This window comes from Geotrypetes seraphini, chromosome 8 (assembly GCF_902459505.1).
Source record: "Geotrypetes seraphini chromosome 8, aGeoSer1.1, whole genome shotgun sequence".
NCBI lineage: Eukaryota > Metazoa > Chordata > Amphibia > Gymnophiona > Dermophiidae > Geotrypetes > Geotrypetes seraphini.
The window spans coordinates 132,352,361-132,375,812 of NC_047091.1; the positions used below are offsets into that span (position 1 = coordinate 132,352,361).

The following is a 23,452-nucleotide window of genomic DNA, read 5'->3' on the forward strand; positions in this document are numbered from 1 at the left end:
CTTCCATTTCTGTGGTGTCAGCAGTATCCAAACTTAGCCTGTGCTCCTCAGAAGAGTGCTCTCACTTGCTATCACTACTAGTTTGAAGTCTATACACCTGGCTTTTTTTCTCATAAATTAAAATGCAAGTCTGTATCGTATCTAAAGAAAAACCTTCCTTCTTCCTTCCTCTGGCTTCTTTAGTAATGTCTCGACTCACTTGCATTTTCATGACCTGTGGCTGATTAGAGGTATAAAATTTTGGGATATATATGGGAAAATAGGGAGATAAAAACATACTGCATGTTATATAGTAGTAAAATGCCAGTCTGCTCAAAATGTTTAGTGCTCTTGTAACTGACACAGTATAAATTACACTGTGCTTCTATGCAGGTGGTTTCAATATATAGGTGGAATATAAACATTTATAATAAATAATTCCATCACATTACTGCCTTCTTTTTGTGTTAATGGGTCCTTTTTTTCCATGCCCTTTTGAATTCTGTTATTTTTGTATCCAATACACATACATTTATTAAACATTTTGCTTGAACAATAAAATAAATCCAATATATAAATTTATATGACAAGCAATTTTACAAAAATGGACAAAAAGAGATTCAGTTTTTATCTTGCCAATATCTTTTCTAATAAATAGGTGTGTCATTCTGGACAGTAGGGAACTCTCCCCATGCTCGCAATCTGTGCAGAAATAATCCACTCTGGGGTTTCAACTCCTCCTCCTACAGAGGGCTCTGCTGCCCCCTTCAGTTTGTACCAAAGCAGGTAATAGCCCTATATAGATAAACATAAGAAGGAGGGATACAGGAAATTCCCTATATAGATAAACTTAAGGAAGGGAGGGTACAGGGAGACTCCCTGAACTATAGTTAAGAACATAAGAATTGCCATACTGGGACAGACAGAAGGTCCATCAAGCCCAGTATCCTGTTTCCAACAGTGGCCAACCCATGTTCCATCCCAAGGAGTAGATTTCCCAAATCATCTCAATAATGGCCTATGGACTTCTCTTTTAGGAAATGATCCAAACCTTTTTTAAACCCCGCTAAGCTGACTTCACCACATTCTCTAGCAATAAACTTCAGAGTTTAATTACACGTTGTGTGAAAAAATATTTTCTCTGGTTTGTTTTAAATCTACTAATTAGTAGCTTCGTTGCATGCTCCCTAGTCCTAGTATTTTTGAAAAGAGTGAACAAGTGATTCACATTTACCCTTTCCACTCCACTCAGTATTTTATAGACCTCTATCATATCACCCAGAGCTGTCTCTTCTCCAAACAGAAGAGTCCTAGCCACTTTAGCCTTTCCTCATAGGGAAGTTGTCTCATCCCTTTTATCATTTTTGTCGACCTTCTCTGTACATTTTCTAATTCTGCTATATCTTTTTTGAGATGCTGCGACCAGAATTGCACACAGTATCTTCAAACAAATTCCCTACGGGAGACCCTGTTTCGCTGCTCACATCGTCAGGGGAACCACCAGTGAGAGAGATATTTAACTGCAGCATGTAAGAAAAATGGCACCAGCGTCTTTTTTATTCATCCCCTCTTGACATCAGTACAGAGACCCTGCCTTCCATAATTACATAAGAATTGCTGCTGGCTGGGTCAGACCCAGTGGTCCATCTTGCCTAGCAGTCCCATTCACGCGGTGGCCTTAGGTCAAAGACCAGTGCCCTCATGAGTCTATATCCTTACCTGTGTACGTTCCGGTTTCAGCAGGAACTTGTCTAACCTTGGTCTTGAATCACTGGAGGTTGACTTCCCCTATAAACAGCCTCTGGAAGAGCGTTCCAGATTTCTACCACTCTCTGGGTGAAGAACTTCCTTACATTTGTATTCCTCTCTACACTTGGAGAGGGTGAACAACCCTATCTTTATCTACTAAGTCTATTCCCTTTCATTTATCTTGAATGTTTCAATCATGTCCCCTCTCAGTCTCCTCTTTTCAAGGGAGAAGAGGCTCAATTTCTCTAATCACTCACTGCACGGCAACTCATCCAGCCCCTTAACCATTTTAGTCGCTCTTCTCTGGACCCTTTCGAGTAGTACAATATCCTTCTTCATGTACGGTAACAAAAATCTTATACACGGATACAGGATGTCCGGTGCAGTACTCGGAGAATACCCCCCCCCCCCCCCCCGGAAAGAGACTTGGGAGTACTGGTAGACAAGTCAATGAAGCTGTCCGCGCAATGCACAGTGGTGGTGAAAAGGGCGAACGGAATGCTAATGCAGTGGCCAATCTTATCTTTGAAAAGAGAAAGTACGAACATGTGTCCCCGTTGTTGAGAAAGCTTCATTGGCTCCCAGTTTGTTATAGGATATATTTTAAGTGTGCATGTGTCGTTTTTAAATTCCTTTATGGAATATTTGATCCTTCAATCCCTCTATGTTGGAATGTTATTAGATCCTGTCATTAGTGCTGCCCGATTCAGGAAAAAAAATTTCAATTCGATTCAGCCTATTGAATCGATTTTTCGATTTGATTTTCTTGCCCAATTGGGTGTTTTTTTCAAACAGCCTGGTGGGTTTATTTTATAGCCTCTTCACCCTTTTAGAGCCTTTTCACCCCCCTTTGCCCTCTCCTACCTACACTGGCGCTATGGTTTAAACAAAAAATACTTTTCCTCTCTTTGTTAAATCCTAGCTCACGTTCATGGTCTAACACCAGCTCTGGCAGGATACACATTTCAAATCTGACATACTGTAATCACAAAACAAAAAATATAATTATTTTTCTACCTTTTGTTGCCTGGTCATTATTCAAATCATGTTGGTTCCAGGCTCTGGTTGTCTTCTGATAATTCACTTGCCAGGGTCTGCTGCCATTTTGTCGTTTCCTTCTTTCTCCGTGCTAACCATCCATCTTTCTTCTCTGTCCTCCCCCTTCCCCAGAGGTCTGGCATCTTTCCTTTTTTCATCTCTATCCCTGCAGCTGCAGCAATGGACCCCACCATCCCCAGATCCATTCTCTCCTTTTCTCAACTATCCTTTTATCCAGAATCTCTCCCTCTTTCCCCATCACCCCAGAGTCCACCATCTCTCCCTTTCTCTTCCCAACTACTCTCCTATCCAGCATCTGTATCCCCCCTCCACACCATCCCATCCCCTTGTATCCAACTTCCTCTGACTTATGGGACTGTGGCAGAGGAAACATGCTGCGGAGGCTACGGCAGCCTGCTAGGATCACTACAGCCCGACCAGCAATCCTCTGCAGGTTGCTTTTGAAGGTGAGACCGGGAAAGCCAGGAGAGAGATGGTGGACAATGAGATGGAGGAAACAGGGTATTTTCTCGCGGGCCAAATTTAAATTACCTTGCGGGCCTGAGTTTAACACCTCCTGCAATAGGTTATATTGATTGTTTGTATTGCTCACTAAAAGTTTACAATGCTGTGGTTGAGAGGGGTAATAGTGAACCTGATGTGTGTGCTGCCTAGTATTCTTATGTAGTATGCAAAACAATGCTGTTGCTTCCCCCCCAAAAAAAAAATTTTGTTTGGCACTGGTGCTAATGCTCCTGCTTTGCCAGCAGAAGTGCTACTTTGGTGCCTTCTCAATATCTCATGGTTGGTGGCAAGGTATGTATTTTTCAAGGACCATCATGCACCACCCCCTCCCAAGCATGCTTGACTCTTTCACGCATGCATAAAACTGACTATACAGGTGTGTGTGGTAGAGAGGAAGAGAGTTATGGCGACAGCCCATGTAAAGTGCTTGCCAACTGCTAGTTTTGGGGCGCCTCTGGCTGTTGGCCCCCAGGAGGAGAACCTCTTCAGCTGGCTTGAGCTGGGGGGGAGGGTGGGCTAGGAGGGTATAGAGATCAGGGAAGAAGCCAAAGCCCAATTTTTGTGTCCACCTACTGTGGGCTCAAGGCCCCTCAAAAAATAAAGGTATGGTTTTAAGCCACTTTAAATACTTAAAAAAGAAAAAGAATAAGGGGCAGACTAAGAAATTATTTCCTATTGAAACAGCTAGAAACACAGGTCCAAAAACAATAGATTACTTGAACCCCCCCCAAAAAAAAAAACAAACCAAAACATGGCAAACATTGCTAGACCAGAAAACTAAAAAGAAACCCAGACCACCCACAAAGATCATCCTTAATCCCGCATGCCTATCCCGAGCCAGCTGAGTCCTCCCCTCCACCAATTACTCGAGGTTTCAATCGTAAGCAACAGACCGTGTCACCTCTCTGGAGGATTCTCCTGTCGCTTCGCCCCGCCTCCCTCTCCCTCCCTATTGGCCGGCCGTAGCAGAGGGTGAAGTTTACCGAGTCTTTTTAATAATAGAATGCTGAGGCTGCTGCGGGTAGCTCCGGGTGCAAAATGAAGAAGTAACCGAGCAAGTGCAATAGCAGAAGATGGGAGCCAGGCTGCAAGATGGAAGGAGTAGCGCTCTAGCAGGGCCAGGGAAAGGAATTTCTGTGCTGCCCAGTTCGGGGGGAATCCGTTACTGGTTTCCTGAGGGGATCCCAGGTTCTGATTCTCCGGAGCTAGTTCCTGGCTCCCCTCTGTCCTGTTACACTAAGGTGAATCTGTGCCCGCAATGCAGCGCTCCACCTCTGTGTGACTTCAACTAGGATTAGAGGTTAAGGTAAAACCGGAGATCCACTATCAGCTCCAGGCCCTCCCTCTCGGTGACCAACCCTCCTCCTGCCTTCATAAGAACATAAGCAGTGCCTCCGCCAGGTCAGACCATAGGTCCATCCTGCCCAGCAGTCCGCTCCCGCGGCGGCCCAAACAGGTCACGACCTGTCTGAATCACCAGAAGGGGCCCCCTCGCCACCTTGGTTTCCCATTTAAAGTCCTATCTTCCCATTGAAGTCCTAACCCTCTGGTCTTGCACATGCACGACCTGGTTGGGTTTCTATACTTATTACCTGGTTAGCTTTCTATACTTGTGTTACATCCCAGCACCTCTCTCAGTATCCCACGATCCCTTTATCCCTCAGGAATCCGTCCAATCCCTGTTTGAATCCTTGTACCGTACTCTGCCTGATCACTTCCTCCGGTAGCGCATTCCAAGTGTCCACGACCCTTTGGGTGAAAAAAAACTTCCTTGCATTTGTTTTGAACCTATCTCCCTTCAGTTTCTCCGAATGCCCCCTCGTACCTGTTGTCCCCTTCAGTCTGAAGAATCTCTATGCCCTCTCTATGCCCCTCATGATCTTGAAGGTCTCTATCATATCTCCCCTGAGCCTCCTTTTTTCCAGAGAGAAGAGCCCCAGCCTATCCAACCTCTCGGCGTATGGGCAGTGTTCCAGTCCTCTTACCAGTTTCGTTGCTCTCCTCTGGACTCTCTCAAGTACTGCCATGTCCTTCTTGAGGTACGGTGACCAATACTGAACGCAGTATTCCAGGTGTGTATTCCAGGTGTGTATTCCAGCAAAAGGCAGTGCTGTTGCTCCTGAAGGCTGGAGGAGGGTTGGTCACCGAATCGGGAGGCCAAAATTTTTTTTTTTTTTTAATGAATTGATTCGATTCACTCAAAGTGAATCGGTGAATCGATTCGAATTGCGAATTGGGCAGCACTACCTGTCATTAAAGGATTACAACAATTTATAAATTATCATTTCCATCTTCTAGAGGACTTAAATGTTCCGGGAAACTTAGCAAAACTTTGTCATTTAAATTGGTGGAAATCTGGAATAAACTGCCAGACTCTTTAAGACTGTTAGGTCAGTTACAGCAATTTCAGAAAGATCTAAAAACTTGGTTGTTTATGCAATAGTTATTCAGACCAGTTCCTCCAACTATTTAAATATCTATCTAATATTCTTTCCATTCGATTTACTAGATGTTATCTTATTTTTTAATTAATTGTAAACTGAATCGAGTCCCTTCGGGAAAGGATTCGGTATATAAATTGAAGATTAGATCACAAAGAGATCAGAGAAGTTATCATGCCCCTCACTCTTGCCTGCCTTGTTCTTTTCTCTCTTACTCCTCTCTCTCTCTGCTCCCGATTCTGCTCCTTCTCATGCTCGCCTGCCTCCCGACTTTCTCCTGCCTGCCCTGCTTTCCATTCAATGGAGTGATTTAAACCGGCAGGCATTACTGAATCCAAAACAAAAATCCATCGCTGCTCCCTCTGTCTTAATCTGCGATGAATATTACCTCTTCGAATGCCCGTTTAAAGCTGCTCTAATACTGGGCATTGAAATGAAGAAAACTCATGATGTTGTGATAAACAATGTTCAACAAGAAGCTCCATTTGTTTACCTGCTGCCACAAAGTGTCGGTGCTCTATCAAATGGGAGTTTTGCCCCACATAATAAAGATTGCAAGAGCAAATATAAGGTAAACTACACTGTGGATTCACAGATGTAGTAGAGAACATAATCGCTGTTCTTATTAGATCTATGAAAGAAGAACATTCCATCATTAAATGTGACACTTGATTTTCAAGGCACTCCTTAACATATAATGCTACGCCTCCACTGGATTTAATCTATCTTATCACTATGATTATGCTTGTACCCAGTATGACAGTGTCCATTGATCATCTTCCTTCACCCAGGTCTCAGTGATGCCTATTATAATCTATCTTTTCATTTAGTACAATATATTCCTAACTCTCCAACTTGTTTTCTTAGGCTTCTGGACATTTGCATACAGATATTTCAAACAATGCGTATCATTATCTATTTACAATTTGCTCAGTATTGACATGGATAATTTGCAATCTTTAAAATCAGCCTGCTCTGTATTTAACCCTTTAATTGGCAGATGGTGAAAACGGTTGCTTTACATAACTTGATGTTGAATGAGAGCAACAGTGCCAAGTAACAGGCATTTGGAGAGTGGTAGAAAACTGGAACGCTCTTCCGGAGTCTGTTATAGGGGAAAACACCCTCCAGGGATTCAAGACAAAGTTGGACAAGTTCCTGCTAAACTGGAACGTACGCTGGTGAGGCGGACTCATTTAGAGCACTGGTCTTTGACCTGGGGGGCCGCAGCATGAGCAGATTGCTGGGCACAATGGACCACTGGTCTGACCCAGCAGCGGCAATTCATATGTTCCATAAGAGCCATAGAAATACATGTTGCTTCTGAGCAACAATGCCAAATAAATGGTTAAGGAAATCTGGTCTACTGTAGCCTGTAATGAAATCTCACTGTTGGGATGCTCTGTCTTTCCTTTTATGATGATATCTTTTAGATACCTTGTGCGAACCTTGCTCTATTGAGCAACTGTCAGCCTTCCCTCAGTTTCTAGTTTAAAAGCTGCCCTATTCTCCTTTTTAAATGTTGACGCCAGCAGTCTGGTTCCACCCTGATTAAGGCGGAGCCCATCTTTGTGGAATAGGCTCCCCCTTCCCCCAGTATGTTGCCCAGTTCCTAACAAATCTAAAACCCTCCTCCCTACACCACTGCCTCATCCACGCATTGAGACTCGGGAGCTCTGCCTGTCTCTTGGGTCCTGCATGTGGAACAGGGAGCATTTCTGAAAATGCTACCCTAGGGGTTCTTGATTTTAACTTCCTACCTAAGAGCTTAAATTTGACTTCCAGAACCTCGCTACCACATTTCCCTATGTCATTGGTACCCACATGTACCAAGACAGCAGGTTCCTCTCCAGCACTATCTAAAATCAGTCTGCTATGTGCAATTAGTAGCAGCCATAAAATACCCCCAAAGGTGAAAGGGAATAGGAGCCCTCATGTTCCTATAATTTGTAGTTTTCCCCCTTAACTACATTTTCATGTCACACGTGATATATTGTGTCACAAATTCTCCTCATTTTTCCATTAGAATTTAGATTGTAAGCTGTTCAGAAGGTTCATCCTTGGTGCAGGACAGAAAGATTTGAATAAACTTGGCAAAAGTCTAGGGTGGGTTGTACAGAATCCAATGACTCCTAACAGAAAAAGATTAATGAGGTAAGAACCTAATCTTCTATTCTGTTGCAAAGACATAGGATTCTATATGTTAGCTGATGTACCAAAGCTATAGATGAGCCTGCCTGCGGTACTGAGGACACAAAAGTGGCATCTTCTCAAGCCGTCACATCCATTCTGTAGAACCTCATAAAGGTATGGAGAGTAGATCAGGTGGCTGCTCTACAGATTTCATCAAGAGAAACAGCCCGGGACTCTGCCCAAGAAGCAGCCACGCTTCTAGTTGAATGAGCTGTGATAGAGACAGGAGGCTGCTTGTAGGAAGAAGAAATTGCTATATGAATTCATCTAGCAATTGAAGCCTTGGAAGCTGGTTTGCCCTGTCTCAACTGACTGGTCAATACAAAAAGGTGGTCAGAGAGACGAGAATCATTAGTCCTCTCCAGGTAGTGGAGGAGGACTCTGTGCACATCCAGCCTCCGTAAAATCCTATCCTGTTTCACTGAGATGATGGGATGAAACGTGGGAAGGCAAATTTTCTGATTGATGTAGAAGGCAGAAACCATCTTCGGCAGACACGAAGGATCTACAAAGATTCAGACTCCGAAAACCTGAGGAACGGTCCTTTACAGGAAAGAGCCTGTAATTCAGAGATCCGCCTTGCTGAGACTATGGCAACCAAAAACACAGTCTTGACCGTAAGATCCAAGAGGGAGGTGTCTGGCAAGGGCTCATACGGAGCCCGAAAGAGACCCTTCAGAACAATATTAAAGTCCCAATATGGAAACAGCCTACGCAGGGGAGGACACAATCTGAGTGCCCCCTCAAAAACTGAGTGACATCTGGGTGAGACGCTAATGGACTGCATACCTCCTCCGAGCCCTAAAGCCGAGAGGCCGACTACTTGTACCTTGAGAAACAAAACCGCTAGGCTCTTTTCTAGTCCCGCTTGCAGGAATGATAGAATCATCAGGATGTGAGTCCTCTCAGGCTCCACCTGCTCCTTAGCACATCATAATTGGAAAACCGTCCAGATCTTCACATAAGCCGCAAATGTTGAAGGCTTCTTTACTCTAAGTAGAGTTGTAACAACAACCTCCAAGTAACCCTTATGAGTTAGGGCCATGCGCTCAAGAGCCATGCCGTAAGACCAAAGCACTCTAGATTTTCCATGGGAACTGGGCCCTGACTGAGAAGCCCCAGGTGAACTGGCAGTTTAAGATACCTGCTCCTTTGGAGATACATCAGATCTGCATACCAAGGCCAGGGGCGCCAGTCTGGAGCTACCAGGAACACCAATCTCTGGTGGCTCGCAACTCTGTGGATGATCTGGCCCATCATGATCCATAGTGGAAAACACAGAATAGTAACTCGGTGGGCCAGAGCTGAACGAGGGTGTCCAGCCCTGCGCTTCCCGGCTCAGCTCTTCAACTGTAGAAGCAATCTGCCTTGGTGTTCTTGTCTGTGATTATAAGATCCAATTCCAGTTTTCCCCAATGCTGCACAATGAGGGCAAATGCTCTCTGGGACAGAGACTACTCCCCCAGATCCAGAGTCAGCCTGCGGAAAAAATTGGCCTGGACATTCTCTACTCATGTCACAAGGGCAGCTGAGAGGACTTGTAAGTGAACCTCCGCCCACTGGAACAACATCTATACCTCCAGGTGTAGGGGAGCGCCTCTGGTGCCTCCTTACATAAGCTACTACAGTGGCATTGTCTGAAAATACCCTTTCCTGTCAGGAAAGATTACAACTCCTTTAGTGCCAAATGAACAGTGCTCAATTTCAGGTGGTTTATTGATCACTTGCTATCCGACCAAGTCCATTTGCCCTGAAGAGGGCAACCGCAGCAGTGGGCTCTCCAACCGCTCAGGCAGGCACCTCTCATGAGAGTGACAGGTGCCTACCAAGGTGAGAATGTGGCATAGTAATTAAAGCTACAGCCTCAGCACCCTCAGGTTGTGGGTTCAAACCCACACTTCTCCTTGTTACCCTGGGAAAGTCACTTAATCCCTCCATTGTTCCAGGTACATTAGATAGATTGTGAGCCCACCGGGAAAAATGCTTGAGTACCTGAATAAATGCTTGAGTACCTGAATAAATTCATGTAAACCATTCTGAGTTCCCCTGGGAGAACGGTATAGAAAATTGAATGAATAAATAAATAAATAAATAAATAAGGTCACCCATGAGTTGATTGAGAGGTATGCCTCTCAAAAAGACGACCCCTGCTGTCTGGGAAAGATATGGCCACGCTGGCCATAAAGTCAGATAAACCTTTGCCAAAAAGTATCTTCCCCCCTGAAATGTAATCTGCAGAGAGTGGCCTTGGAAGCTGAATTGCCGCCCACTGTCTGATTTAGACAGTCGGTAGACAGAAACGGAGTTAGCCGAAACCTTGCTTATGACTCTAATGACATCAATGACATCAAATGACATCAAAGAGAGCATCGGTCATATACTCCACTCCTTCCATAATCATGTTGGGATAGGTGTTTCGCAGCTACGAAGGACTACTCCGCAATCTGGTATGACTGGCCAAGGAGGCGGCAGCTAATGCCGCTTTGATACCCAAAGCCAGCGCTTCAAACTGTCTTTTAAGGACCACATCTACCTTCAGGAAGTGCACTAGGAAGGGAGGTGCACTTAGTCACTTGTGCTACCGCAGAATCCAATTTCGACTGTGAGAACAGCTGCTGGAAGTTCAGAGCCATAGGATAAAGCTGAGACATAGCTTTTTGCCACCTTCAGAGAGCCTTCAGGTAACTCCCATTGGTCAGTGACTGAGGCAGCAATGTCTGGATGAGATGGAAAAAAAAGGAAGTCTGTGTATTAGTGCCGCTTATAATGGGACACTTAAAGGTGGAGGGCTGCGGGGAATCCTGCTTCAATGCACAGAGGGTGTCAGAAATGACATGTGAAACAGAAGCCAATTTGAAGAGATGGCATACTGAGAGATCATCACCATGATCCACAGCCGCCCCCATTTCCTGAACTCCTGTTTCTAAAAGGATGCCGGGGAGCCTTGAAATATTAAAGACATGGAAAATGACTTCCAGTCCTCCAAGTTCTGCTCCGGTCACTGATGCTAGGAGACGGCATGTTGTACGGCAGAGAGGCCTGCTTGGGACGTGAAGCCCCATGTAGCGGAGCTGGCATGCTAACAGATTCTCATGAGAATCTCAGAGAGGGTGAGATCAGAAGGCCTGAGCATGCGCAGATGCTCAAGGCTCAGCAGCAGACCGGCGGCAGGCACTTTTATCACCAGCGGTGCAGGAGTAAGGACAGGACCAGTCGGGGGGGGGAAGAGGTGATAACAGCGTCGGTGGCCTCGGGTGGAGCATGGGAGTCAGGGTGCATCCGGCAGGAGTGAGCCAGCACTTGAGAGTCCAAGCAGAGGGGGGTAGTGGCATCCGGGGGTGGGGTGCAGCGTCCGGGAGTGGCAGAGCCAACAGTGTCCAGTCGGGCTCTGTGGCGGCAGTGGCGACATTTGCTTAGCGCGCACCACTCACAGTGAAAGGCAGCGAACAGCAGCAGAGGAGGAGAATTGGAGGAGCCGTGTGGATGGCAGAGGCAGTGGTGGAGGCGTCCCTAATGGTAATTAAGTTTTGGGGGATGTGGAACGAATTGTTCAAGTTTACACTAACTCTTATGGGAAAAGTTGCTTTGATATACAAGTGTTTTGGTTTAAAAGCATGCTTCTGGAACGAATTATGCTCGTAAACCAAGGTACCACTGTATTATAATAAACTTGAAACTTGATTAGAATCAAGATTCCAAAGGACCAGTCAAGCCTGAATAATCTGGTCCCTCACTCCCAGCATGCAAGTAAGTTGAGACTTACCACCTACATGAAACAGAGCTGGTTTGCTAGAAGAGCTGCAATTGGTGGGAGGGGTAGCTGGGAGGCTTACTCCTACTCCAGCTCCAATACACCTCTTATGTGAAAATGGAACTCAAAAGGCAGCTCTTTTTTTGTTACTTGTAGGTGTTCTGTCCCCATAGAAGGTATTGAAGAGTGCAGAAGAGAAGGGGGGAGGGAGCTCAGTGACCTCTGAGCTATATCTGAGCTTCAGTTATTATGTAGACTTAAATCAAACTTATGAAGCCTAAACTTTAACAGGTACTCTGAGCTCAACCAGTTTAGAAGCTGTATGGTTAACCTGTCATCCATTCACTGAAAATAGAGAAATATTGATGAGCTCATGCTGCACAGTGCTTATAGGGCAAACGCCAAATTATTATTTTTTATTTCTCTGTCTCCATCTGCTGGTCAACAGACACAACCACAGGTTCTAGACTGGTCTAGTGAGGAGGATAAGGAATTTCGATTTTTTCCTGTCCCATTTATTCTATCGCACAATGTTTTTTCTTCCCTACTCAAAATATTTCTAATAAGGGAGCCTTAGATAAAAGCAGGCTCAAACAATATTCTAATAACGAATAAAAGCAGCATTCAGCTGTGCTAAAACATACTGCCTCTCATTTCAGGACGCAACATAAAAGAGATGCTACTTCCTTCCTCCCTCACCCCCAAATACTCAGTTTCCTCCTGGACTAAAAGTTAGGTTGAAACACAGTGGAGCTACTCAGTGTTTAATAAGATGTACTTGTACTTGATAGTACAGAAAGAGCATAGCAATGCAACACAATAGATCTTTTCAGATTTCAGAGCAGGCTACAGTGGTACTGCAAAATTACAGATAGCACAGTGAAGATATGGTGGTGCAATACAAAATGCCACTATGAGCGTGTTGTTCATAAAAGGATGGCTCTGTTTGGCACAACAGTTTTTTTTTAAGACAGCACTGTACAGGTATGATGATATGAAAATGTAATATTTTATGCTTAAGATGGGTTTTGCATATCCTCACTTACCCCTGTCAACTCGCTCAGGGTGTCTTCCAACACCTTCACTGTGAGAATGAAGGCTCTTTGAGCAAGAATCTGTCGATCAGCATCTCTCAAGTACTTCCTATATCAGAAACAGGAAGAGAAGGGAAAGCAAGTCAGACAAGGGATCTGGCTTAGGTTCATCTTACAGACTCTCACTCTCTTCATACAGTTTTACCCTAGAAATGTGATCCTACTGAAATATTTTTGAACAAATGCTTGAAATAGCTCTCTACCAACATATATCCTTAAAAAGATGTATGTGAAAAGACTTTTTTTAAAAGGCATAGGACAAACACAGAAGATTCCTATATAGAAAACGGATGGAATGGAAGCAAAACAAATTTTAAACAGGCATAGAAGAGAATAATCTGCACAGAGTAGCAAGTACAACTTGGGCAGACTGGCTGGACTACATAGGTCTTTATCTGCCGTTATTTACTGTGTCACTATGTTACTAGTAAGAAACTAGCACCAGGTTTTAAGTGGGGTTGAAAATACATGCTGAGGTTCAGACTGGATATTTATTTGGGACCATGTTTTCCAACACACACAGAGCAATAAGAGCTGACAGTTGCAGCAAGAGAATGAAGCCATCAGCTATTCTTGGCAGAACACCAATACAGGTTTTCAGCTTCACTTTCCTTCAAAGCATTGCTCTGGGAACAAGGTCATTGGATATGAGAAAGATTAGAGGAAAACAGCATTTGTTTTTCTTGAAAGAGAAAAGTAATGGAAATGGATTTTATTTGTTATTGTTTTCAAGCCAGTGAATTTTCTTTGGGTTTAAAATTTAAATGGGCATTCGTATTAGAATTCTGTTTCAAGGAAGCTTACTAGGTACAAGGTAAATGAAAAACTAAATTTATATAAAAACAGTATCAACAAAATCCACACCACTACATAAAAAAACAGAGTTCCAACAAGAATCCCAACACTAAAAACATAATCCTTATGGTAATACCAACATCCTCTATAAAAACAAAAAGGGAATATTAGGTTCTAACCTTGATAATTTTCTTTCCAGTAAACGGGTACAATAGTCTGGACCACAGGTTTTATCCCCATACTTGTGGATACTTGCAGAAGGCATCAAACAATTTCCTCTGCTCCACTTCCTTGTGCACTGGGCAGTGCCCTTCTTCCTCAATTTGTACCAAAGCCATGGATAACTTCTAAATAGGAGAAATAACAAAGAGGACACAGGGAACTCCCCGACAAAGTCAATTTTGTTCTGCTCTCCATTCAAAATAAGTAAATAATCAAATGGAAATATATCATAAACAAGGTGGATGCTAACAACCCACCTACCTGAGTGCAATTAGCATTAACTTCTTGCTTCTTATAAGTTTTAATAGAGAGCTATCATATGAGCTATCCTATGAGCATTTTCTTACTTCTTGGTTGCCCAAAGACAAGCATCTGGAACGCCACCATATAACTGAGACGGCGGGTCATTCAGACTACTGTACTCGTTTACTGGAAAGAAGATTATCAAGGTAAGAACCTAATCTTCTCTTCCAGTGCAAAGGATACAGTAGTCTGGACCATAGGGACGTATCAAAACAGTCCCTTGAATCTAGGGCGAGGCAGATGAGCCTGTCTGAAGCACTGAGGACCCAAAAGCTGTGTTCTTCTGTGCCACCATGTCCACTCTGTAAAACTTTATAAAAGTATAGAGTGTGGACCATGCAGCTGCCCTATGAATCTTTTCGAGTGATACAGCATGGGATTCTGCCCACAATGAAGTCACACTTCTTGTGGAATGTGCCTTCAAAGAAATTGGTGACTGTTTACCACATCCAATGTACACAGAAACAAATAGCCATGCAAATCCATCTTTTCCAGGCAACTACAGCTAGTCAATACAAAGAGATGGTTGGAGAGATGAAAGGAATTAGTCACCTCAAAGTAACAGAGAACTCTCCTGACATTCAGCAACGTCAAACTCACATCCTTCTTTTTCTGACCTGTAACTGACACTGGCAGCCAGATTTCCTGACTGATATGGAATGCTGGCACCACTTTTGGCAGAAAAGAAGGTATGGTGTAAACAGAAACACCTGCTTCCATAAACCTGAGGGATGGCTCCCTACATATGAGAGCCTGAAACTCTCACACCCTCCATGTAGAGGTGATAGCTAACAGAAAAACTGTCTTCACAGTGAGATCCGTTAGAAATGCCTCCTGCAAGAGTTCGTACAGAGACCCACTGAGGGCCTCTAAGACAATGTTAAGACTCCATGATGGAAATGGTCATCACAATGGAGGATTCAAACGCAATGCTCTCTTCAGGAATCTAGCTATATCAGAATGAGATGCTAGGGATCCCTTTTTTCCTCGTTGTTGAAAGAACAAGAGATGAGTGAACCAATCAAAAGGCCCTTCTGCAGTAAGTCCTGCAGAAATGTAAGAACTGTTGATAATGGAGTCTCAAGAGGCTCAATCATCTGCACCACACACCAGTACTTAAATGTCTTCTATGCTTAGCATAAGCCATGACAGTTACCAGCTTTTTGGCTCATAGGAGGGTAGAAATAACTGTCTCCGAATAACTTTTGTGCTCTAAGGCTGTGCCTTTTTAGGAAGGGAAGCAGGGGAGGGAAGGGATTGAATCGGGGTGGCCTGTGCGGGGGTGGGGGTGTCACAGCAGCAGGAGGGAGTGAGCATCCCTTCTGCCTCCATTCTGGTTCCGTGGGGGATCATTGGGGGAGGTCATCATGGAGGGCTGGCATTTTTTTAATGGGGCACATATTGTACAAGTGTAACACACGAACATCTGTGCCATTAAAAAAAATAATAAAAAAGCCCCAACAGCTAAATGGCAGGAGGCTGCTTTGGGACGTCCTCTGCCACTCAGCTGTTTGGGCTCCCCCAAACCAGCTCTGCGCATGTGTCAAAGTCGCTCTCAGAGTGACTGGTCCAACAGGATTATGATGAACCTCTGTGCAAATCATTTGTATGCAAACTTGTTGGAGGATTGATCGCTGTTCCACAATCAACCAACAGCAACTCACATGGTCTTAGCAACTGTGCTTACTGCATCTAGCCCTTAGTAACCTGCGCTACCAATGAATCCACCTTAGGCTGTGTACATAGCTGCTGAAAATCTGAAGCCATTGGATACAATCTTGACATAGCCCGGCACCCCTTAAAAGGGCCCTCTGGCGCATTTCAATGCTCCATCAGCTTCATGGTGATCTCAGGATGGGAAGGAAAATAAGTGGACTGGGTTCGGTAGAGAAGTTTGAGCTGTGGACTTCTGTGTGGGATACAAATTTAATTCCTGGCAGTGAAACCGTGAGGACCTCCATTAAGTCTGACGGCTTAAAAAGCCTACACAGGGTTGAGTCCTCTCCTGGCTATGGCCGCCTGCCTTTGGCTTGGACTCCTCCTAGCTAGAAAAGTCATTTTGGGAGAGCAAAGGTATCGAGTTTGACTTGCTGTTATTCCAATCTTTTTTCAGATCAGACCTCCAGCTCCTGCAGATCATCCCTCTGCAGTGGAATCAAACCTTGCGGAGGGAAACCGTCCCTGTGAAACTTCAGACACTGAAGCTTCTTTAAACTTCAGATATGCTTCAAACATTAAACTCAAGAGTCAAATCCCTACACTGGATCTCCAGAGGACCTCTACAAGAGCACATCCTGTCTCCTTCTAGGTTCAGAGGCAACTGTGTGCCTGTGTTTTGCCTATGACACTGCATTGCTCTCAGTAAGCTCTAGAAGCTGATTGCGACTCTAACCCTTTGGAAGGACCAGAGGGGACTAAGCCTAGTACTTCAACCCCTTTCTCATATGCCCCACAGAATGGTCTTCGTCATAAGGCGTATGGGGACAGACTTAAAGATCTCAATATATATACTTTAGAGCAAGCATGTCAAATTCAAAGGCTGACACGGGCCAAATAAACAAGGTTTAAGTTTATGTGGGCCGCAAAAAAGCAAAAACATAATTTTTCATAGAAACAGGTTTATTTTGAAAAGTACAGTATAAAAAAAGAACAAGAGCAATGATAAAATTAATTTTTTTTCCTGACACTTGGCTTCTCTACTCTGCTACTATTTTTTTCCTATTTTGGGGGAAATCTTGTCTGCAGTAATTACTTTTAAAACTGACCCAAGGTGAACGTTGGTAATTCTGGATCTAATAGGAGACTTATTTTCTTTCATAAGTGTAAATAACTGCTTGCACCAATAAGTACTTCCAAACATGGAAATAATTTCATATGCAAAGTTTTAAGTATTTTCAAACCTGGCTGACAAATATTTGTAAAATTCAAGCCAACTTCATTGTATTTTGTCTTCAAATCTGAATTGCACTGGATCTCAATTACTTCTGTTTGCATATGATTAGGTACCGATTCTATATTTATTGAGAAAATCAAAGAAAACTTGTCTTTCAAATATTTAAAATTTGCAAATCTTGTTTCAAACTCAGTTCTAAGGCTTAAAATTTTTTCTATGTATTTTTGATATAATACAATTTCACCTAAACTTGATTTATGTTGAATGTCGGAAAGTGCGTTAAATCATTTTTCAACTGCTTTTCTCAAAGAACTAGCTTACATTGGAATGCTTTAACTTGATCATACATGCTTGTAATGATCTGATCTTTACCTTGCAGTTTTAAATTTAAATCATTTAAGTCAGGGGTGCCCACACTTTTTTGGCTTGTGAGCTACTTTTAAAATGACCAAGTCAAAATGATCTACCAACAATAAAAATGCTAAACATATATTTATATATATACTGAGTGTACTTTATTTTTAAAATATATATTGTTTACCTTGAATAACAGCATGAACATGTATGGCAAAATGACGTCTTGAACTGAATGGAATCAGCCAGACTTGCATGGCACGATGAAGTGTATGGCACGATGACCTCTTGAACTGAATGGAATCAGCCAGACTTGCATGGCACGATGAAGTGTATGGCACGATGACCTATTGAACTGAATGGAATCAGCCAGACTTGCATGGCACGATGAAGTGTATGGCACGATGACCTCTTGAACTGAATGGAATCAGCCAGACTTGCATGGCACGATGAAGTGTATGGCACGATGACCTCTTGAACTGAATGGAATCAGCCAGAGTTGCATAGTCCGGACAGTAGTTGCTTGTAGCTAGTCTCAAACAGACTTCCAAATGATCAGAAGTCATGGTGGAACAGTATTTGGACTTAATAATCTTCATGAAGGAAAAGGCAGACGCATAAATAAGTTGAGCTGAATAATGCAGTCAAGAAGGTAGCACATTTCCTCATGTTTGGGTACTTTTCCTCAGGGAGTAAGTTCCAGAACTGTCCATGAGCCCTGGACTTTAGCTCAATGTCAGCCTGTAGTATGAAAATCTCCTCCTCCACTCCAGATGAGTTCAGATGAAACAGTGTTGCACTTTTTGATGCCAATAAATCAACCTCAATATCTTCCCAAAATGGGTAGCACATAAATGTAGCAACTGGCTTGAGTGAAGCAGTCTTGAAAGCGTCTGTCAAACTCTGACTGTCAATCTCAGTCACTGTTGAGTTGTGTACAAGCCTTTTGCTGCGTCTCCAGCTCTGACGCCAGGTTTTGAAAGTTTCCCAAATCATGGCGCTGCAGCTTTGAAGACATATCGTTGCATCTTTGGTTTGAAAGCATTAACTGAGCTGATCAATTTAACCACGGTTTTGTCTTTTCCTTGCAGCTCTACACTGAGCTCATTCAACATGTTGGTCAGATCGGTTAAAAATGCCAAGTCTAGCAGCCACTGGTCGTCATTTAGTTAGTTGTATTCTGCATATTTAATGACAAGGAGAAACTCCTTTATCTCCGAACATAGCACTCGAAATCTCTGCAGGAATTTCCCCCTACCGAGCCATCTCACATCAGTGTGTAGTAACAATTCAGAATGGTCGCAGTCAGCTTCCTCTAGATGCGCACAGAACAGATGTCTTTGAAGAGATCTGGCTCAAATAGAACAGGCGATCTTCATTATCACATCCATTATCTCCTTCATATTTAGCATTTTTGCGCATAATGCTTGTTGATGTATTATACAATGGTAATTAAGGAAGTCTGGGAAAGCCTCATCCTCCCTGCACCTGGCAATAAATCCATTCGAGGAATCAACCATTACGTGAGCACCGTCCGTGGTGACTGACACCAATTTGCACACTGGGAGCTGGGTTTGCTCCATAAAGTTTTTGAAACACTGAAAAATGTCTTCTCCTCGCGTGTGCCCCTTCATGGGTAGTATTGTTAATAGCTCCTCTTTTGCAGTCATATCTGTAAACACCATCCAAATAAAAATGCACAACTGTGCTGTGTCGCTTAAGTCTGTCGACTCATCCAATTTAAGTGAGAAATACTCACAGTCCACGATGTCCTTCCAAAGCTGCTGCATCAAATCCTCGGCCATTATTTCACTAACTCTGTGTAACTGTGCTTCTTGATAGCTGGAGAGCTTTGACTGAAGATAATATCTCCGGTTTGTTTTTAAGTCAGCTACTTCAACGAATGCCTCTTTTATCATCTTTCCATCTTGGAAGGATTTCTTGTGTTTAATGATGGCATGACTCACCCTGAACGATGCTTTGGTGGCTACCTTCGTTTTTGAGGTTAGCTGTGAGAAAAATAACTGTTGTCCAGACAACTGTGATTTCAGTTCCCTCACCTTTCTCAGCTCACTTTTCGGTGGGTAGTCAGTGTCGTACTTTTTATAAACAGTCCAAAAGTGTCACTCCATATTTCCTTTCTTTGGAATAGCGATGGTAGATTGGCATATCAGACAAACACACTTTGAATATGACATTGTGAAAAAAAAATCCTCCTCCTCTTCCGAATGGAAGTGGTACGTTTTTGGTTTCTTACATGGTCCAGCTCCCCCACTCATTTTTAGACCCTTTCTTTAGTAGAAATAAATTGGAAGCTAATAACTAGGTGATTTGTTCGATGAAGTTTTGCAGTATCTCACACGGTTGACCTAGCATACGCAGTCTTGTTTTAGAAAAGACGAGATTTCAGACTGGCTGTACTGTATGTCAATCAACTGCCAAATGCCACAATGGGGATAGATGATAGGCTAACAGCTATTTTTTTAATAACATGCGATCAAGTCCCAGATAGCCAACGTACCTCAGTAAAGTAGGACACACCAGAATATTTGTTTTCTAATTCACTAAGAAAGCAGAGAATTGTCGTTGATTTAAGCCTCGAGATCTTATGAAATTGATAATTTTTTTGACAAATCTCAACACATTTTCCATGTTATTACCTTTGTGCATAATACTTCTTGATGTATAATGCAATACGTATGATGAATCTTGGATCTTCCACAAGTTTCACTTTGTTTTTTTTGCAGTAACGCCACAAAACTGTTGATTTTTCCGGCCACTGAAGGAGCTCCATCTGTAGCTACAGAAGTTAGTTTTGACAGAGGTAAATTGTATTTTTGCAGTTGTTCATAAACACAATTAAATATATCTTGTCCCGTTGTAGTGTCACGCATCGGTACTAGTTCCAATAATTTCTCAAAAATGTTGAAATTCGTTTCACAAGCACGAAGAAACACAGCTAATTGAGCTACTCCCCCAATGTCTGTACTCTCATCACATGCAATGGAAAAAGCTTCAAAACTAGATGATTTTGTTTTGATCACTTAAATCGCCGGCCAAATCAGTAATTTTTTCTGCAACTGTACTTTGAAACAAAGAGATTGTTTGAAAAACCTTCACACTTTCAGGACAAACTATTTCTGCAGCTTTAATTAAACATTCCTTGATTAAATCACCTTCGGTAAAAGGTTTCATGTGTTTAGCTATCAACTCTGACAAGGCATAGCTTACATGCAGCGCTGCTTCACTTTCTTGTGATACTTTAGTAAACATGAACTGTTGTTTTTTCAGTCCCAACTTGAGCTCTTTCAACTTTTCTCTCACTAATTCTTCATAATTGTCATATTTTGATTTATGCTGGTCATAGTGCCATTTAATGTTATATAACTTTGTACAATAATAGTATTATTACATATCAAGCAATTTATTTTATCTTTTACTTAACAGCAAAAATATTCCGATTCCCACTTTTCTTGGAAATTTCGATGTTCATCAGCAATTTTTCATTTAGTTTTACTATCATTTGCTTTCGATAAAGACATACTGAATACATCAGGCTGCTCAGTGGTACAAATTGATTTCTGGATTTTTGAATAAAAAGCCAAAAAATAGTCTTAGAGACATCTGGAGCATCGAGATAAAACAGTATATTTCTGTGTCTTGTTGGCCACGAATTTGGACTTGGAGATTGAAATGTACAGCGTCAGCATCTGAGACAAACATGGTTATTTTTGTTACATAGGATTTTCTGGACCCCAGTTCGATTAAATAAAAAAGATAGTTCTAAGTCTAATAGATGCTGGCATTGTCATATTGGTATAAGGACTTTGGATCATCTGTTGTATTTTTGTCCGTTTATATTAATACTACTACTACTAATAATAATAACTTTATTCTTATATACCGCCATACCCAGCGAGTTCTAGGCGGTTCACATCAATTAGCAAATGACCTGCATTGACAAGCAGATTTCCAACAAATTACAAGCAGATTTACGATAAATTACAACAATTTACAACAGTCAGCAATGAAATTACAGCAATTTACAACAGTCTGCAATGAAGGGAAGATTTACAACAATTTAACAGAAATTGCAGCTTTGATCGAACTAGACAAGGGAAGTAGAGAGTATGAAAAAGGGAGGGTCTGCTGAAGGAGGAAGGGGGCAGGGGTGGAGCAGGTGTTATGTGGGGTGAAGGGATTATTAAGGGTCATGTTTGCTGAATAGGTAAGTTTTTAGTAGTTTTCTGAAGGCAAGGTAAGTGGGGGCCTCGAGTATCATCTGGGCTAGCCATGGGTTCGACTTGGCTGCTTGGAAGGCGAAAGTTCTATCGAGGAATCTTTTGAGAAGACAGTGTTTTAGCGAAGGGAAGGCGAACAGTTGAATTCTGCGTGATGTCCTGTTGTTGCAATAAAGGTTAACGTGGGTATTTATGTAACTTGGAGAAGAGCCGTTAACCGATTTGTAGCAGAAGCATGCGAATTTAAAAAGAACTCTAGATTCAAATGGCAGCCAGTGTAGTTGGTGGTAGAAAGGGGTGACATGTTCCCATTTCTTTAGGCCAAAGATGAGGCGCACTGCGGTATTTTGGATTATTTTTAGTCTCCTGGTAGTTTTCTTTGTGGCGTTAAGGAAAATGATGTTGCAGTAGTCGAGAATGCTGAGGATGGAGGATTGTACAAGTAGGCGGAATGCAGTGTCATTGAAGTATTTTTTTATGGTGCGAAGTTTCCAAAGTACCGAGAAGCTTTTCCTAACAATGAGGTCGGTATGGTTTTCTAGAGATAGGTTTTTGTCCAGCGTGACTCCCAGAATTTTTATGGTCGGATCGAGGGGGAAGGTCATTCCTTTTAGTTGAATTGTGGTTTCCTTGATTTTATCTTTGGGGGAGGCTAGGAAGAATTTTGATTTGTTGGGATTTAATTTCAGTCTGAATGAAAGCATCCAGAGTTCTATCTGGTTGAGAATGTTTGTAATGTGGTCGAGTAGTTCTTGTGAAAAGTTGGTTAGTGGGATGGCTATTGTGATATCGTCTGCATAAATGAAGAATTTGAGATTTAGGTTGTGTAAGAGTTTACCTAGGGAGGCTAGGTATATGTTGAATAGGATGGGGGATAGGGGGGAGCCCTGCGGGACCCCACAGGTGTTGTCCCAGCAGTAAGAGAAAGAGTTATTCTTGAATACCTTGTATGATCTATTTTGTAGGAACCCCTGAAACCAGTTGGACCTGGTCTGAGATGCCAATGTGAGCTAGGCATTCAAGGAGAATGGTGTGGTCGACCAGGTCAAAAGCACTGCTCAGGTCGAGTTGTATGATCAGGGCACTTGAGCCCTGACTAAAGAGCGTGTGGAGGTGGTCGAGAAGGGAGGCTATGATGGTTTCAGTGCTATGGTCCGCGCGAAAGCCTGATTGGTTGTCACATAGAATGTTGAATTTTTCAAGGTATGCGGAAAGTTCCGCCTTTACCATCCCTTCCGCTATTTTGGTAAATAGGGGGATGCTGGCGATCGGTCTATAGTTAGATGGGGAGTTAGGTGGTTCTTTCGCGTTTTTTAAAATTGGGGTAATCATTATATGACCTTGCTCAGACGGGAAGTTTCCTGTGGATAGTAGGTAATTAACCCATGTCATCATTTTTGCTTTAAAGTTGGGGGGGGGGGCAGTTTTCATGATATTTGGTGGGCATGTGTCCAAATGGCAATAGGAGTGTGTATACTTGTTGTAGTAAGTATTGAAGGTTTGCCAATTGGTTAATGCGAATTGTTTCCAGCTAAGGTCGACTCTGGCTCCAGGATCTGGGTTTGATAAATTCATGTCTATGAGGATGGGGAAGAGCTCGAGGGGGTTGGGACTGGCGGGTAGTGTTGTTCTTAATTTTTGGATCTTGGTGTTGAAGAAGTCGGCAAGGGTGTTGGCGGTTAAGGTGGATTCTTCGTGCAAGTTTCTATGTTGTATAGATCGTTGACCAGTCTGAAGAGGTTACTGCTATTGGTTTTAGTATTACCGATTTTGTGGGAGTAGAAATTTTTTCTTTTTTCCATTAGTGAGGGTTTTGTACTTTTTTAATTTTTGTCTCCAGGCCAATCTGTGTTCTAGGGTTCCGGATTTTTGCC

General features: G+C 42.8%; 1 protein-coding gene across 6 annotated transcripts in view; it reads right to left on the minus strand.

Annotated features, from left to right (window-relative positions):
- Positions 1-23,452, minus strand: part of CABIN1 (calcineurin binding protein 1) — a 223,083-nt gene that overhangs the window by 49,415 nt on the left and 150,216 nt on the right. For all 6 annotated transcript variants that reach the window (XM_033954800.1, XM_033954802.1, XM_033954803.1 and 3 more), the window contains one exon: positions 12,723-12,819. In XM_033954800.1, the coding sequence (XP_033810691.1) occupies positions 12,723-12,819 (97 nt within the window). The remainder of the gene's footprint in view (positions 1-12,722; positions 12,820-23,452) is intronic.